General features: G+C 47.3%; 1 protein-coding gene across 5 annotated transcripts in view; it reads left to right on the plus strand.

Moving 5' to 3' along the window:
• The window catches only part of PCNT (pericentrin), a 113,593-nt gene that overhangs the window by 66,527 nt on the left and 31,042 nt on the right, over nucleotides 1-16,024 (plus strand). For all 5 annotated transcript variants that reach the window (XM_044303371.1, XM_044303372.1, XM_044303374.1 and 2 more), the window contains 8 exons: nucleotides 1,088-1,516; nucleotides 1,710-1,803; nucleotides 2,270-2,382; nucleotides 3,364-3,561; nucleotides 4,064-4,228; nucleotides 4,363-4,558; nucleotides 10,190-10,424; nucleotides 10,787-10,928. In XM_044303371.1, coding sequence (XP_044159306.1) covers nucleotides 1,088-1,516; nucleotides 1,710-1,803; nucleotides 2,270-2,382; nucleotides 3,364-3,561; nucleotides 4,064-4,228; nucleotides 4,363-4,558; nucleotides 10,190-10,424; nucleotides 10,787-10,928 — 1,572 coding nt within the window. The remainder of the gene's footprint in view (nucleotides 1-1,087; nucleotides 1,517-1,709; nucleotides 1,804-2,269; nucleotides 2,383-3,363; nucleotides 3,562-4,063; nucleotides 4,229-4,362; nucleotides 4,559-10,189; nucleotides 10,425-10,786; nucleotides 10,929-16,024) is intronic.

Consider the following 16,024-nt stretch of genomic DNA (forward strand, 5'->3'; position numbering starts at 1 on the left):
CTTTTTCCTATAGTGTTAAAGTATGACCATCACTGATGGATTGCAGGATGGTCGTAACCATGGAAATGAGCAGTGTATATTGTGATGGAAAAATGAATCCAGCCAGCAAATGAGGCAATATGGATAATCACAATACTTTACTAAGTGCCTTGTATTAACTCTGTCTGCATGATAAATGCCACTTGCTGAAGTGAGACAACCCCCTTTAAGTTTCAAAGCTTAAATGGTGATCTTGGAACCAATTAAGATATTAACTTGTGGGGCCACAGGCATATTCTTTTACCTGCAGTTAACTATTTAATTGACTTGACTTTCTAGTTGTCTTTTGGTAACATAGTAAATAAGGCCAACAAACAACATTTGTCCATCCAGTTCGACCTGTTATCCTGCAAGTTGATCCAGAGGAAGGCAAAAAAATATAAACTGCGAGGTAGGGGTGGGCGGTATAGGCGATATGCGATATAAATTTGTGCCACGATATGGATTTTGTGCATATCGCCTATATCGCCGGACCATGATAACATGGAGAGGCAGTGCCGATCGGAGTCCCAGCAGTGTAATGCTGGGGCTCCGATCGGTTACTATGGCAGCCAGGAGTCACGCTACTGAAGTCCTGGCTGCCATGATATGTCAGTGAGCAGCATTATACTCACGTGCGCCGTGGCCTGCCCCAGTCAAGTCTTACCAGAGGGGGCTGATAAGAGGGAGAGGCTGGGGGGCGGATCAGAGGCTGGCTACCATAGTCGGCTCCCTGCTGCTGTGTGCCCAACGCACAGGGCAGCAGGGAGAGTGTAAAGTCCTATTCACCCTAATAGAGATCTGTTAGGGTGAATATGACAAGGGTTCTAGCCCTTAAGGGGGCTAATAGTTAGAAGAAAAAAAAAAAGTTTAACCCCTCCCCCAAATATAGAAAACAATATATTGCGATATATATCGCACATGCTTAAAATTATATCGCAATATAGATTTTAGGCCATATCGCCGACCCCTACTGTGAGGTAGAAGCCAATTTTTCCCACTTAAGGGGGAAAAAAATCCTTCCCGACTTCATAAAATTGTATACAATCAATGCTTTCTCTTTTTACAGAAGCGAGAGATTTGTGTGGCAGAGTTACAGACACATTCACAGAATCTTGGCACTCAGGTTAAGAGATTGCAAGATGCTTTGGTCAGCCAAGAAGCCATGATTGCATTGATGGCGGTGGATTTACCAAAAATGAACTCTGAAGATCTTAAACATAAGCCTGACCTTTCAAGACCTGGAAAAGCTACAAGCTTCTCTGAAAGCCTTACAGATCTGAGTACCTGGGACTCCCCTGAAATGGTTCGGAAGCAAGAGGAAGCAATACACAGTCTGGGGGCATTTACTCCCTTCTCTGAACTGAGTATTGATCACAGTGCTGAGCTCATGAGATCGAAGTCTTCTTGCATCAAAAGACCTGAACATTGTGATCTTTTGGGGTCCAGCACTCCATCTTTATCTGGAAGCAATTTCTCAGCTGAGAGACTTAGTCCGGTAATTTTAAGATTATTTATGTATGGATGAACCAGTGTCATGTCATAAGAGTTCCTATTAGCAATAACGTCAAACTCTTCCAATACAGCATTAAGTTATTTGGTGATGGAAAGACTGCGTCTTCAACTTGACACGCATGTCATTGTACACGGTTATTTTTGTCAGGGGTCTTAATAAAAAATTTCTCCTTCAGCCAGGAGATGCTGGACACACAGATTATGGTTCTTGTGATGACCTGAGGAGCTCCAGGGAAGATCAGATGGGTTCTGAGAAATATGATGAACTGGGTAAGTGACATTTGTAACATATAGTGGTCTTTAATGATAGTTGCACTTAAAGGGATTTTCTGACCGTAGGGAACAAAAAGCATGCTCCTCTTAAATCCCCTGCTGCCCTAATGCCAATGCTTTTGTAGTCCCTCATTTACATCTTGGGAGCTATGATATGCTGTACTGGTGGTACATAACCGCTGCAGCCAGTCGCTGCCCTCAAGATTAGTGCCATTAGGTACAGCACATCATTGCTCCAAGGATGTAATCACAACTTGTTGTAACTTGATGTTACTCTTGGACAGTCCCTTTAATTGACTGCTGCAGGACTGTTAGGGTGGTGGAGTTACATGAGTAGGTCTTTTGGTGTTTTGTTTTTGTTCTTTTTCTCTCACCCCACCCTCAATTTTGCACATGTTGCAACAAACAGTCCCACAAAACCTTCTGTGTATTAATCCTTACTGAAAATATATATTTTTTATAGATTACAGACCTGAAGGAGGCTTAAAGTCTGAGCTAAATTATATGGAGAACTTACTTCATATTAAACAAACAATGGATTCACTGGGCACCACTGGGGTATCTCCACAGCTGCAGGTAAACTTTCATTACACTTTTTTGGGAATACCTATAACACCAAAAAAACATTTGCTGTGGTCCAGGTATTAGCAACCCTAGATCAGCTCTTGTGTGAGCGAATGAGCTGCAGCTCTGCAGTGAGCGAATATATCAGTTACAGAAGAAATCAGCAGTAAAAAAAAATATGTATTGCTATAATGCCCACAAATGTCTTGTGTGACCTTATGGGTAGCACACAGTGTAGAATAAATTTGAGAATGGCCACTACTCATGATCTTGAAAACACACTGGGACAAATTTACTAATCTTCTCTATAATGCTTATATTAAGCCATGCCCTTGGCAAGGCGAAGTAGATTATTCTTTTTGCCTTTTCTTACTTCATAAATGTCTAAAATGAGATGTGCCAAAATGATTCCAATTTTTGACACAAATGAAGGCCTCATGCACACGACTGTATGCATTTTGCTCTCTGCAAAAAGCAGATCCACAAAAAATACGGTTGCCGTCCGTGTGCATTTCGTCTTTTGCAGAGTGGAACAACTGGCCTCTAATGGAACAGTCCTGTCCTTGTCAGCAAATGCGGACAATAATAGGACATGTTCTATTTTTTTTATTTTATTTTGTGGAACGGAGATAGACATACAGAAAGGAATGCACATGGAGTAACTTCCGTTTTTTTGCGGCCCCATTGAAATGAATGGTTCTGCATACGGTCCGCAGAAAAAAATAATAAACGGACACAAAAAGAACATACGTTTGTGTGCATGAGCCCTAAGGCCTCGTTCACATCTGTGTCAAAAGCCTAGTTAGCGGTCTCAGGTGCAGATTCTGTTAAAGTCCATAGGCTCCTTTAACAGAGCAAAACAATGGAAAGACAAAATTAGATGTGAATAAGGCCTAAGCCAGAATTTAGGCGTAACTTCAATGGTAAAATCAGGCCAATGTTTGCTTGTTAAAATGTCAGGTGTAACCACCTTGTATGTCATCACTTTTGCAGAGAATGCTGAATTTGGTGCATGAGGAAAGCTGCAAAATCCTCGAGTTGTCTGAACGTCCTGTGGTTAAGTCTGGCGTTGCAGACAGTTCTGAACTTGCGATTAACATGGATACTTGGCAGAAGGAGAAACAGCGCTTGCAAGAAACTATCCAGTCACTGAGTTCCGCCTTAGCTCAGGCTGCTGACAAAGGAGAGAAGGTACAGGGTTTCTAAATGTGTGGCTGTCAGATAGATAGATAAAAGTGAAAGGCTTCATGTTGGAGCCAGAACGTCCCGTCACTTATGGGTGAATAAACACATCCTTTTTTTATCACAACTTTGGAGTGCTGCTCTGCTTTACAGTTTGATATATAGATAGTGATATATATCTGGCTTGAGAATGGTCCCAGTCGCATGGGTGAATAAAGGACTCCACATATTTTTTCACTTATTGGAAGTGCTGCAGTTTTTTTCTTTTTTGTATGCTTTGACGGTTGCATCTAAACTGTGGGCACTCCTTACTTTGGTACGGTTTGTGATGCCTTGCATTTTTCTATTTTATAGATATAATTTTACCTCCCACAGTTTGTGGTCTAAAAGATCACTAATATTTGTACTGACGTTTCATACAGTAGCTTCCAGAATGATTTTATATTTTACTTACAATGCACCACCCCTAAATTATGAGATTGCTTAACTTTTTTCATTTCTTTAATACTAGGAAAGCACCACCTTGGACTGGAGAAGGGATCTGCTACAGAGTGTGCAGGCACTTTTGGAAAGTGAGAGAGAATATTTGCGATTGGAGCTTCAGTCTGATATTCGCCATGGCTCAGGAGACAAAAACTTACTGTCTGAAAGAGTGGAGCATTTAATAAAGGAACAGGTTAGCAAAGACTGAAAATACTTGTCGTTTTGGTTTGGTTTAAATACTTCTGTGAAGATGATATTCCTTTAAGTGTTTTTTTTTTTTGTTTTGTTTTTCAATGAGGGAAAAAATCATTATTTTTTTATTTGCAGGCGGAGCAGAAACGTCTTGTCCTAGAGCATGTCCTTGCTGTTGATCGCAGTAGTCTGCTGTCTGAAATTCAGGACCTTCGTTCACAGTTGCGTATGGCCCATCTGCAAAATCAGGAGAAACTTCAAAAACTGCAGGATACTCTTACAAGCACTGAGGAAAAAGGACATACGAGAGAACATCAGCTACGCAGACAAGGTAAGACTTTATCGCTTGTTTGTTATAAAGACTTGAGCCCTTTTAAACAGGATTAGGACAGTTATCTGGAACAAGCTTTCCTATAAGCAATTATTTCTGATTGTGTAGTGTAAGAGTGCTGCCTATCACCTGACAAATAAGCAAATGTAATTGTGTCTTTCATACGGCACCAAAAATCCTTGTTGGCTGGACATAGTCCTGTTTAAATAGGAATGTGTGGCCAACAAACAAGAAAACTGTGTGAGAATAAAAGTACAAACATGTAAATGCTGCGAACGAGCAAGGAATGCAATTAGTAATCCCCAGTGTTTGCCCTCTGACTGCCCATGTAGAAAAGCCTATACTCTAGCCAGCTAAACGCTTAGACCAGACACATGGGCGTGTTGACATACAGATCTTTTGCAGGCCCATTAAAATGAAAAGGTCTGCATCTGATCTGCAAAAAATTCAGATCGGATGTGGACAGAAACTACGATCATGTGCATGGGGCCTTACACAGCATTAAAAATCAGTATAAGGCTTTATGCACACAACCGTTTTTCGGGTGCGGACCCATTCACTTCAATAGGGCCGCAAAAGATGATGCCAGCACTCCGTGTGCTGTCCGCATCCGTTGCTCCGTTTTGAGGCCCCGCACAATGGGCCGCCCGTTCCGTTCCGCAAATTGCGGAAGGCACACGGGCGGCTTCAGTGTTTTGCAGATCCGCGGTTTGCGGACCACAAAAAACTGAACGGTCGTGTGCATGAGGCCTAATACTGCATGATCCTGTCAGAGGAGCAGAGGTCAGAACAGGACCTCTCACGGAGACACACTGCTAGTTCCTTGCATTCAACTTGCTCGTGTCTCTCTAGCCTTATTCGGCTTTCATAGCAGAAAGTACATTTCTTGCAACTACTTTAGTACTAAGCTTATCTGTTATGCTCTATATAACTTTTTTCTTCTGTATTGTGCCAGTTGCTGTGGGAGGGGGATGTTGGCTTATGACTAGTCGCTGCCCTATGGAGGAGCTTAGGCTACTTTTACATCTGCGTCTTTCCTTTCCACTATTGAGATCTGGCAGAGGATCTAAATAGCTGAGGAAAACACTTTCATTTCGTCCCCCTTCATTTTCAATGGGGACAAAACCGAACTGTATGGAATGCACCAGAATTCGTTTGGTTGCGTTCCCATGCCGGACAGAAAACTGCTGCAAGCAGAGTTTTTCTGTCCAGCATGCTGTGCATAGCAAGACAGATCCAGCATAAAACTCAATGTATGGTGCCTGATCCATTTTCTCGGACAGAAAAGAAAACCAATCCGGCGCCCACTGACTTCTAATGGTTTAAATGACTGGTCCGTCATGGCTATTTTAAATATAATACAACCGGATCTGTTCATAACGGATTCTGCTGGTTGTATTATCTAGACATAAGCGTGTTTGCTGGTCCATGCCGATTCCAGCTAAAATGCATATGTGAAAGTAGCCTTATATGGGTGACTGTCATTTCCCAGTTTGTCTATTGACACACATCCCCTTTTTCTTTCCTCTGTGGATTCTATTTGGGTTGGCCAAATAGTTAAAGGGCATCTCTCACCCCCCAAAAGTCATTTTGGGGCTAATTACAATCCTTATAGTGCAATCTTTCAATATATAGTGCTCTTACCCTTTTCTGTTGTCTAGTTCCTTTAAAAACCGCACTTTTATAATATGTTAATTACCTCTCTACCAGCAAGTAGGGCGGTTACTTGCTGGTAGCCACCGCATCCTCCTTTAAAAAAAAACGCCCCCTCCTCCTGTTGATTGACATGGCCAGCGAGCGCTCTCATCCTCTGGCTGGCCCTGTCTGCGTTCTAAATCTCGCGCCTGCGCCGTACCGGTCTTCAGTCGGCGCAGGCGCACTGAGAGGAGGACGCTCGCTCGGCTGCTCCTTCCTCAGGGTTTTTAACGGAATTAGTGCGGTTTTTAACGGAATTAGACAACAGAAAAGGGTAAGGCTACTTTCACACTTGCATTCGGGGTTCCGCTTGTGAGTTCCGTTTGAAGGCTCTCGCAAGCGGCCCTGAACGCATCCGTACGGCCCCAATGCATTCTGAGTGGATGCGGATCCGCTCAGAATGCCTCAGTCTGGCACCATTTGGTGTCCGCCTGGCCGTGCGGAGCCAAACTGATCCGTCCAGACTTACAATGTAAGTCAATGGGGACGGATCCGTTTAAAGTTGACACCATATGGCTAAATTTCAAACTGATCCGTCCCCCATTGACTTTCAATGTAAAGTCTGGACGGAGCCATCTGACTAACTTCCAGACTTAGAATTTTTTCTGAAATATAATGCAGACGGATCCGTTCTGAACGGATCCCATCGTCTGCATTATAGGAGCGGATCCGTCTGTGCAGACACCAGACGGATCCGCTCCGAACGCAAGTGTGAATAGGGTTGTTGCGGGTATCGAAAAATCGATACCCAATCGATACTTTTTTACAAGTATCGATTCGGTACTGTGATTTGCACTTTTTCGATACTGGGCTGCGCAGCCCATTATCTCCTATGACACAACATGGCGCTCCGCCAGAAAGACAGTGGAGAAGGCGGGAGAGAGAGAGGGAGAAGGAGGGAGGGATTCCCTCCCTCCTATGACGCTGCCGCCGCTGAGCCCAATGGAGTAAGCGGGCTCTGAAGATGCCTGCATCACTGCCACCAATGACTGTGCGTTTAATTAAAGGAGGAGGAGGGACGGGGGAGGTAATAAACTGCTGCGCCGTCTGACTCTGAGACGAGTGAGCGCTGAGCTCAGCGAACGGCACCAGCGGCAGCGGAGCAGCCTCCTCCTCCATCCTGACTCCTAACTGAGTCACTCACGTTTGTCTTGTGTGCTGCGCCGTCTGACTGAGACGAGTGAGCGTCAGCCCGAGCCCCAGAGTCAGTGAGACTGAAAAGCAGCCAGCCCAGCATAGCAGGTACCTAGCCTAGCCCACAGCCAGACCCAGTGCAAGAGTGATGATTAGCCTGCCTCAAAATAAAGGCAGGCAAAAACCATATCTATAAGGAAGACAGCCAGCAAGATTTGGGGTTAATGTGACTCATTAACCCCAATCTTGCCACTACCCATGTTTTAAACATGATGGGGGTCACTTATTTTTAATGTCAGGCTGGGCGCATGCTTTTGGAGTCTTTGGCATGGACCCCATGTGCCTCACATTAATAGTAAGTGACCCCCAAAGTACCATCTAAGGCTACTTTCACACTTGCGTTTGAACGGATCCGATCATATTAATGCAGACGGAGACTCCGCTCAGTACGGATCCGTCTGCATTAATAACTTAGAAAAATTTATAAGTGCGAAAGTAGCCTGAGCGGATCCGTTCAGACTTTCAATGTAAAGTCAATGGGGGACAGATCCGCTTGAAGATTGAGCCATATGGTGACATCTTCAAGCGGATCCGTTCCCATTGACTTCCATTAAAAGTCTGGACGGATCCGCACGGCCAGGTGGACAGCTGAACGCTGCAAGCAGCGTTCAGCTGTCCGCCTGTCCGTGCGGAGGCGAGCGGAGCGGAGGCTGAACGCCGCCAGACTGATGCAGTCTGAGCGGATCCGCGTCCATTCAGACTGCATCAGGGCTGGACGGAAGCGTTCTGCTCGGCTCGTTAGCTCCTTCAAACTAAGACTACTTTCACACTTGTGTCTGAGGCGGATCCGCTCATATAATGCAGACGGTAGCTCCGTTCAGAATGGATCCGTCTGCATTATATTGTTAACAAAAATTCTAAGTGTGAAAGTAGCTTCAGACGGATCCGTCCAGACTTTTACATTGAAAGTCAATGGGGGACGGATCCGTTTGAAGATTGAGCCATATTGTGTCATCTTCAAACGGATCCGTCCCCATTGACTTCCATTGTAAACATTGTAAGTCTGGACGGATCCGCACGCCTCCACACGGCCAGGCGGACACCCGAACGCTGCAAGGAGCGTTCAGGTGTCCGCCTGCTGAGCGGAGCGGAGGCTGAACGCTGCCAGACTGATGCATTCTGAGCGGATCCGCATCCACTCAGAATGCATTGGGGCTGGACGGAAGCGTTCGGGGCCGCTTGTGAGCCCCGTTTGAACCACCCGAACGCTAGTGTGAAAGTAGCCTAAGGGGGGAAATAGTTATTAAATAAAAAGTGTAAAAAAAACCCCCACCAAAATATGAAGTATAAATGACCCCCTTTTCCCAATTTCACATATATAAAATATATAAATAATAAACATATTACATATCGCCACGTCAGAAAAGTCCAAACTATTAAAATATAAAAAAAAAATCTAGGTGGTGAACGCCGGAACAGAAAAAAATTAATAAAAACTGCGCGATTCGCCATTTTTAAACATGTGGAATGCACGTGGCTTTTTTGGTTTATTTTTTTCGCGTGGTATCGAATGGTATCGAGTATCGCAATACTTTTTCATGGTATCGAAACCGAATCAAAAATTTGGTATCGCAACAACTCTAAGTGTGAAAGTAGCCTAAGAGCACTATATATTGAAAAATCGCAATATATGGATTTTAATTAGCCCAAAAATTAAAAATGACTTTTGGGGGTTGACAGATGCCCTTAAAAAAAAAAAAAAAAAAAAAAGAAGGTATGTAGTCCTCACCGCACCAATAAATACTCAAGCTGCCCCTATGATGGCCACATTGATACGGATGAATGCAGATGGAGAATTTTCTATCCTATCCCAAAAAATAATTGCTCAGAATTCATGGATCATGTTAAAAAGAACATGTCGCCACTCCTGACATGTATTTTTTAGTAAACAGCTGTATTCCACATGTAATGACAATTCTGAAGTACTTAATCTTTTCACTTTGTTGCACCATTCCTCTATTATACATGTTAGGCTACTTTCACACTAGCGTTCGTCGGTCCGCTCGTGAGCTCCGTTTGAAGGGGCTCACGAGCGGACCCGAACGCTTCCGTCCAGCCCTGATGCAGTCTGAATGGATGCGGATCCGCTCAGACTGCATCAGTCTGGCGGCGTTCAGCCTCCGCTCCGCTCGCCTCCGCACGGACAGGCGGACAGCTGAACGCTGCTTGCAGCGTTCGGGTGTCCGCCTGGCCGTGCGGAGGCGTCCAGACTTACAATGTAAGTCAATGGGGACGGATCCGTTTGAAGATGCCACAATATGGCTCAATCTTCAAGCGGATCCGTCCCCCATTGACTTTACATTGAAAGTCTGGACGGATCCGTCCGAGGCTATTTTCACACTTAGCTTTTATATGCCAAAATAATGCAGACGGATCCGTTCTGAACGGAGCCTCCGTCTGCATTATTATGATCGGATCCGTTCAGAACGGATCCGATCGAACGCTAGTGTGAAAGTAGCCTTATACGTTTATGAAAGGTACAGCTGGGTGTGCAGGGACACACCCCAAACTTGTAACACCCAGTTGTACCTTTATTCATAAATTTCTAGCAGGAATGATAGAGGAATTTCACAACATAATCTAAGAATAAGAATAGATGCTTCACAATTTATTGCATGGGGAATGTAAGTACCGTAGTTACAAAAACAGGCATGGCAGGAGAGGTGACAGTACTTTTTTAAATAATGTAGTCTAACATTTGTGTAATTTCAAATGGCTGAAATGGAATATATTTCTTTCTAGTTGAACTGTTGGAGTATAAACTACAGCAGGAAACTTCCATTGCTGAAGACTTAAAAGGATCTTTGTTACGTGAGAAGGAACGAGCGACGGAACAGTACAAAGTCCTGCTCCAGGAACAGGCAACTATTTCTCATCTCCGCTCTGAGCTAGAGGAAAAAGCACTGGAGATAGAGCGGCTACAAAAATCTGAAAAGGAACTGCAGAAAGAGCTTCAGGTGGAAACCTCCAAACTGAGGTATAATTTAAAAACAAGTTTCATTAAACTTTCTTTAAAGGGGTATTCCGGTTGGTTAAAGCTTATAGCGCTCTGCTTTTTCCAGAACTCCCATAGAAAGAAATGGAGCGGCTGCGCATGTGTAACTGGCTGCTCCGATTATTTTAAAGGAGCTGCAGGAGGTACGGGGTCCCTGTTCTCATGCTCTGTGGGGGTCCTAACGCGTTAGGATCCCCACCGATCTGTTAGTTATCACCTATCCTGTGGATAGGGGATTACGTCAACCGGAATACAACTTTTGACTGGAGCCATACAGTATCTCCTTATAACTTTAAATTGTTCCTTATTTTTCCATGGTAAAGGTTTTCTTTTTCTCCCCTCAGAGATGAACTGGAACATAAAGAAATGACTATGTCTAATTACATAAAGACAATACAAACTGAAAGCCAGATGGAAAAACAGAGATTTGTTGAGGAGAAGTCTTTTATTCAAAGAAGTTTGGCAACAAAGGAGAAATCCTGGCAGGTAAGGCATTAAAAAAAATGTATATTTGTTTCCCCCCTGTCAATGTTTTTCCATCTATTCCCAGTATAGGTGATGAATATGTCATGGTAAAATTTTTGTATCATCTTAAAACAAGGGATTCACGCTGGAAAATAAATATACCACTAGACCCAATATCATATATCTTTTCATTACAAAGAACAGGACGGAGAAAATCAAACATCACAAATAATACATTCTGTACTATTAGTAGCTAAAAGATGTATCATGAACTCTTGGATACACCAGACAACTGCAACAACTTCAGAAGTAATATCGCAAATGAAATATATGATGTGTATGGAGAGAATAGATATATTAAATAACAAAGAAAAAAAACACAAGTATTTAGAAAATGGAAAACTTTTATTGAAACACACTTGCAAACTCACGAAATAGAAAATGTGATGACTCCATTCCAACAGTCGTACAATGTAGAAAAATTATAAAACACCCTAGGGAAACTAAATTTCTCATCCGTATCATTGGGGGACACAGGCTTGACCTTGGGTATAGCTGTTGCCATTAGGAGGCGACACTAAGCACAAAAGTGTGAGCTCCTCCCTCCAGCTATACCCTTCCTACAGGAACTAGGCTAAAACCGTTTTAGCTTAGTGTCCGTAGGGGGCAGACCTCCCTGCTTTTGCAGGTCTGATTTTTTTTTATTTTTTTTTTTCTCTCCCTTTTTTCTTTTCTTCTAGCGGGATTACAGGCAGTCCTAGGAGACGGGCGACCAGGGGGTCCCCAAACCCGCTGCTCCTTCCCGGTCTCCAGAAGTCGAGGAGGACCAGAGGTTCCTAAAGCCTCTGCATTCCGCCAGCATTCGGGTCACCACGGCCACCCACAACAAGTCCCCTCTGTTTCCGGGGTAGCACTCCTTTCCAAGGGGCCGCACACCGAAGGTGGTGACCTGGCTGGAACCAGGGGGGCAGAACATGCCAGACAGGTAAGTATTTCTGGCTCCAACCCCCCCCCCCCCCCCTCCCCCTTCTCAGGTTACTTGCTGTGGATGACCCCCAGCTCTTCTGTGGGGGTAGGGGGCGGGAGGTGAAGGGGGGCCCTCTGTGCTTGCCAAACTTCTTTCTGTCACGGACAACGCCAACCAACATCCCCCTCCCTTCCGGGACACATGTCCGCCCACCCCCACCTGTTCCTCTCTCCTCCGCCGGGGCGGCTTGTAAATTGAGGCCCCGGCTTCTACTACGGCCTACTTAAGATCCGCTCGCCGCGGGTACTTCTCACCCGGCCGACAACCCCGGGGCTCCTTTCGTCAACACCGCTATACGGGGAGTGAGAAGGAAAGACCTCCAGTGGGTGCGCCAGCGCTCCTTTTAATTATTGCAGGCAGCTGACTCCATTGGTGGGGGCATGAGTTCACCTCGGTTTCCCCCCTTCATCTAGCTTCCTGGCGCGAATTCTTCGCGCTTGTCCTCTAACTCCGCCTATCTCCTGCTCGAGAGGACCCCTGCGGACTCCAGGTTTTTTCAGGAAAGGCTGCAGTAAGGGACACAGGCTGGAAAATCTCTCTTTCTCCCCCCCCCCCCCCCCCCTTTCCTACAGGGTCTAACTTTAGCCCTCCTACCTTTTCACTACAGGTACTCACCATGTCCGAACCCAGATCCTAGGCCCCAAAGCCGGCGGTCACTTCCGTGCGACATTTTGCATGTGCTTGTCGCTCAAAATTCCCATCTGGTCAGTTGCATCCCCTCTGATCCTCTTTCTCTGCTCCACCGCCAAGTGTCTCTGACACTGTCCCAGTCGCCCCCTGCCTAGCCCATGGTAGAGCTGGAGTGGGTGCGTTCTCTGTCTAAGATGGGGCAGGACGTTTCCCAGTCCAACAGGGCCATTGTGGAAATGCTGGGGCGTTTGGCCGCGCAGCCACCCTCTGACCAGTCAGACTCTGGGGACCCCTCGGCTACTCCCCATTGTGGCTGTCCTGGAAAACCGGCCAGACCACCCTCCCCTCGAAGGGCGTATGCGTCCCCAGTTTCCTCAATCTTCCTGCCGCCTCCCAGGAGGTCTCGCTCTGACGCGTCCTCATTGGAAGAGGCGTGTTCTAAGGATAAGTTGTCAGACGCTGACTGTCTCAATGGAGGACCAGTCTTCCAAACTGTCCGCTATGGTAGACAATCTCATTGCAGCCTGTATAAAAACCTTACAGGTTGAGGACCCTACGCCCTCATCTGCTGGTTCTAGTTTTTCCTTCAGGTGATCCTGTTGCTCGCCAAAAGTTTTTCCCCAACCACCCGGAGTTTGATTCCTCCCTTTCCAAGGAATGGAACTTCCCTGACAGGCATTTTGCTTTGTCAAAATCCTAAGACGTCTTACAGTATATCCTTTTTCAGAGGATTTGACAAAGAAGTGGTCCTCCTCTCCTGTTGTTGACCCTCTGGTATTCCACCTGGCTAAGAATACCGCCTTGCCTATGGCGGATGGGGTTTCCTTCTCGGACCCTATGGATAAGAAATTGGAATCTTTGGCTAAATCTGCCTTTGAAGCAGCTGGCACTGCCCTACGCCCGGTGTTTGCCTCTACATGGGTCAGCAAGGCTATGACCGAGTGGGTAAAGAAGCTACGCCAGGGCCTCGGCTCGGGGGACTCCTCGGAGGAACTTTCGGATATTGCAGTGCAACTTTCCCACGCTAGCTCTTACATCTGTGAGGCCTTTCTGGACGCGGTTTTGGCCCGCTCTTCAGCCTTTTTTGGATATTTACCCTGTGGCTATCTTGCTGGGCGGTGGATAATGCTTCTAAACGGGCCTTGACGTCCCTCCCCTTTGCAGGTAGCAGGCTTTTCGGCAAGCGTCTGGATGAGATTATCTCTGATGCTACAGGGGCTAAAAGCACCCATTTGCCGCAGAGTAGGACACTCTACAACAGGTCTAAAAAGCGCAGACCTTTCTCGTGCATGGCATTGGGGGACACAGCACCATGGGTATATGTCCAACTACCACTAGGAGGCACTAGACACAAAAAGTGTTGGCTCCTCCCAGGTGGGCTATACCCTCTCCACAGGCACGAGGCTACCCAGTTTTAGTCTAGTGTCCGTAGGAGGCAGACCTGTCCTGCTTTTTTGCAGGTTCTGCTGTTTTTTATTTTTATTCTTTTCTTTTTTCTCTCTTCCGCAGGTCTCGGTGTTCTCCACCGTTATACCTGCTGCAGGCTGGGGCTCCATCGTGTTCCACTTTAGTTGCCCCCCTGCGGGCGCGTACTTCGGTACCATCGCCGGTCACCCAGTCCCCACGGACTGCATCCGCAGTGGCTTGCCGGCATTCCCACGGTTTCCGTGTTGAGTCTGCCGAAGGGGTGACCCTGCTGCGCCCGAAGACATCGGATGGTGAGTATATCTGATGGTGAGTATACTCCCCTGTGTCCCTGCCCCAGGGTTAGGTTCCCTCCTGTGGCCAGGGGGATGGGATCCACCTTAGCTGGGGGTCCTGGGGAGCCTCCATCTTCCCCCTAGCCAACCCCCCCTTTTTTCTGGGGGGGGTTATATTCTTGTTTCCCCTCCCTTCTCTTCCCCCTTGGTTGGTCTTTTCTCTCCTCCCTGGCCACACAGTCTTCTCCCTGGCTTCTCCGCTACTTTAGTCCCCGGCTTCTGCCGGGACTAGGCCTCATCTTCTGTGGCCCGTTCCCGGCTCCCAGGTGCTCCGTTTGCCCTGATCCACCTGTCCCTAGGTGTCGCTTCTCCCCCCCTACCCTCCTCACCTATTTTTATGATTCGGTGGGCCCTCTGTCGGCCGCGGTTCGCCCCGCCCCCCTCGCTCCATTCCCGGCCGCCTTAATAAATCGAGGCCCCGGCTTTTGGGCCTGCTAGGCCGCAATCTTCCCGGCCCCTCCTCCTTGCTTCCCGGGCTTTTCTGAGCCCCGCCCGGCCCTTGGGAGGGGCTATCTCTTCACCCTTTCCTGGGCTAACGTGTTTTTTCTGCTGAAGGGGGTGGTTAACCCCTTCCCTCCCCTCAATTGCTTTATGTCCCCTGCAGCCCTACTGACCACCTCTTTTGGGGGGACAAGCTGCTGCAGCGCCTCTTTGGGGGAACAGGGCGTCCGGGTCAGGATAGACAGCCTCTGCTGGCTGCTTTTTGAGCATCTCCTCTCCCAGCCTCTCCTCGGTCGCCACGTGTTTTCACGTGCGTCCGCTGTCTGCACCTCTCTGGGTCTAACAATGGCTGCCGTGCGGTCAGCCTGTCCCTGCTGGGTGCAGTACCTCTTCCCAGATCCTTTCCCCGAACAATCCCTTTGTGTCGGTCCCCCATGAATGGGCTCCCTCCGTGTCAATGCCATGGGAACCTTGACCGCCTCTCCCTGGCGGTGTCGCTGGCCGCTACCAATCCAAATTGCGGCCACCTCTGCCCTCCCAGGGTCCTCCCTGCAGATGGGGCACGCTCAGTTAGGGGTACCTGCACCCGGGTTCGGCTAGGGGTAGCTCACGGTACTCCCTCGGGTGGTCTCAACGGGGTACCACCCCTCCTCGGCATCCTCGGATCCCCCCCAGGACAGGCCTGAGGCTGGTGACGAATCCTTCCTGTCACCCCATCCGTTGCCTCTGGGGACACCTCTGCGCCGATTCCCTCGGAACAGAGCATCAGGCGGTCTTCCTCCATACAGAAGCCCTCTGGGAGGTCAAGACGAATGTGGACGGAGGAACCTTTCCTACCCAGGGTTGGTATCCCCTCTAGTGGATTTTCGGATGGTGCTCCCCTGACCACACAGGTATTCAACCGCACAGGTAAGGCAGCCGTCCCCGTGTTTAGCATACTGAGTCACCTACGCGGTGTCTCTGATACGTACGCCTTCTCCTTAACAGGGGGATGCCTGCACCACTGCCATAGGCTGTCCCTGACAAGCCTTCCTGGTTCCCCTATACCAGGGGCTATCCTCTACATATTTGAGAGTGTTTCCACAGGGTCCCCATCCTGGTGGTGGTGTTCGCCACTCTACCTCATTACAGGGGGTTCCTGTTCTGGGCAAGCGGTTAGCTCGGCTATCGCCTCCTGTAGGTTGGGGAGTTAAGAGCAATTGTACAGCTGCCTTGCCCCTTTTCATAGGTAGTGTACCTACACCTACTCCAGATGCTGA

Source organism: Bufo gargarizans, chromosome 8 (genome assembly GCF_014858855.1).
Source record: "Bufo gargarizans isolate SCDJY-AF-19 chromosome 8, ASM1485885v1, whole genome shotgun sequence".
NCBI classification, from domain to species: domain Eukaryota; kingdom Metazoa; phylum Chordata; class Amphibia; order Anura; family Bufonidae; genus Bufo; species Bufo gargarizans.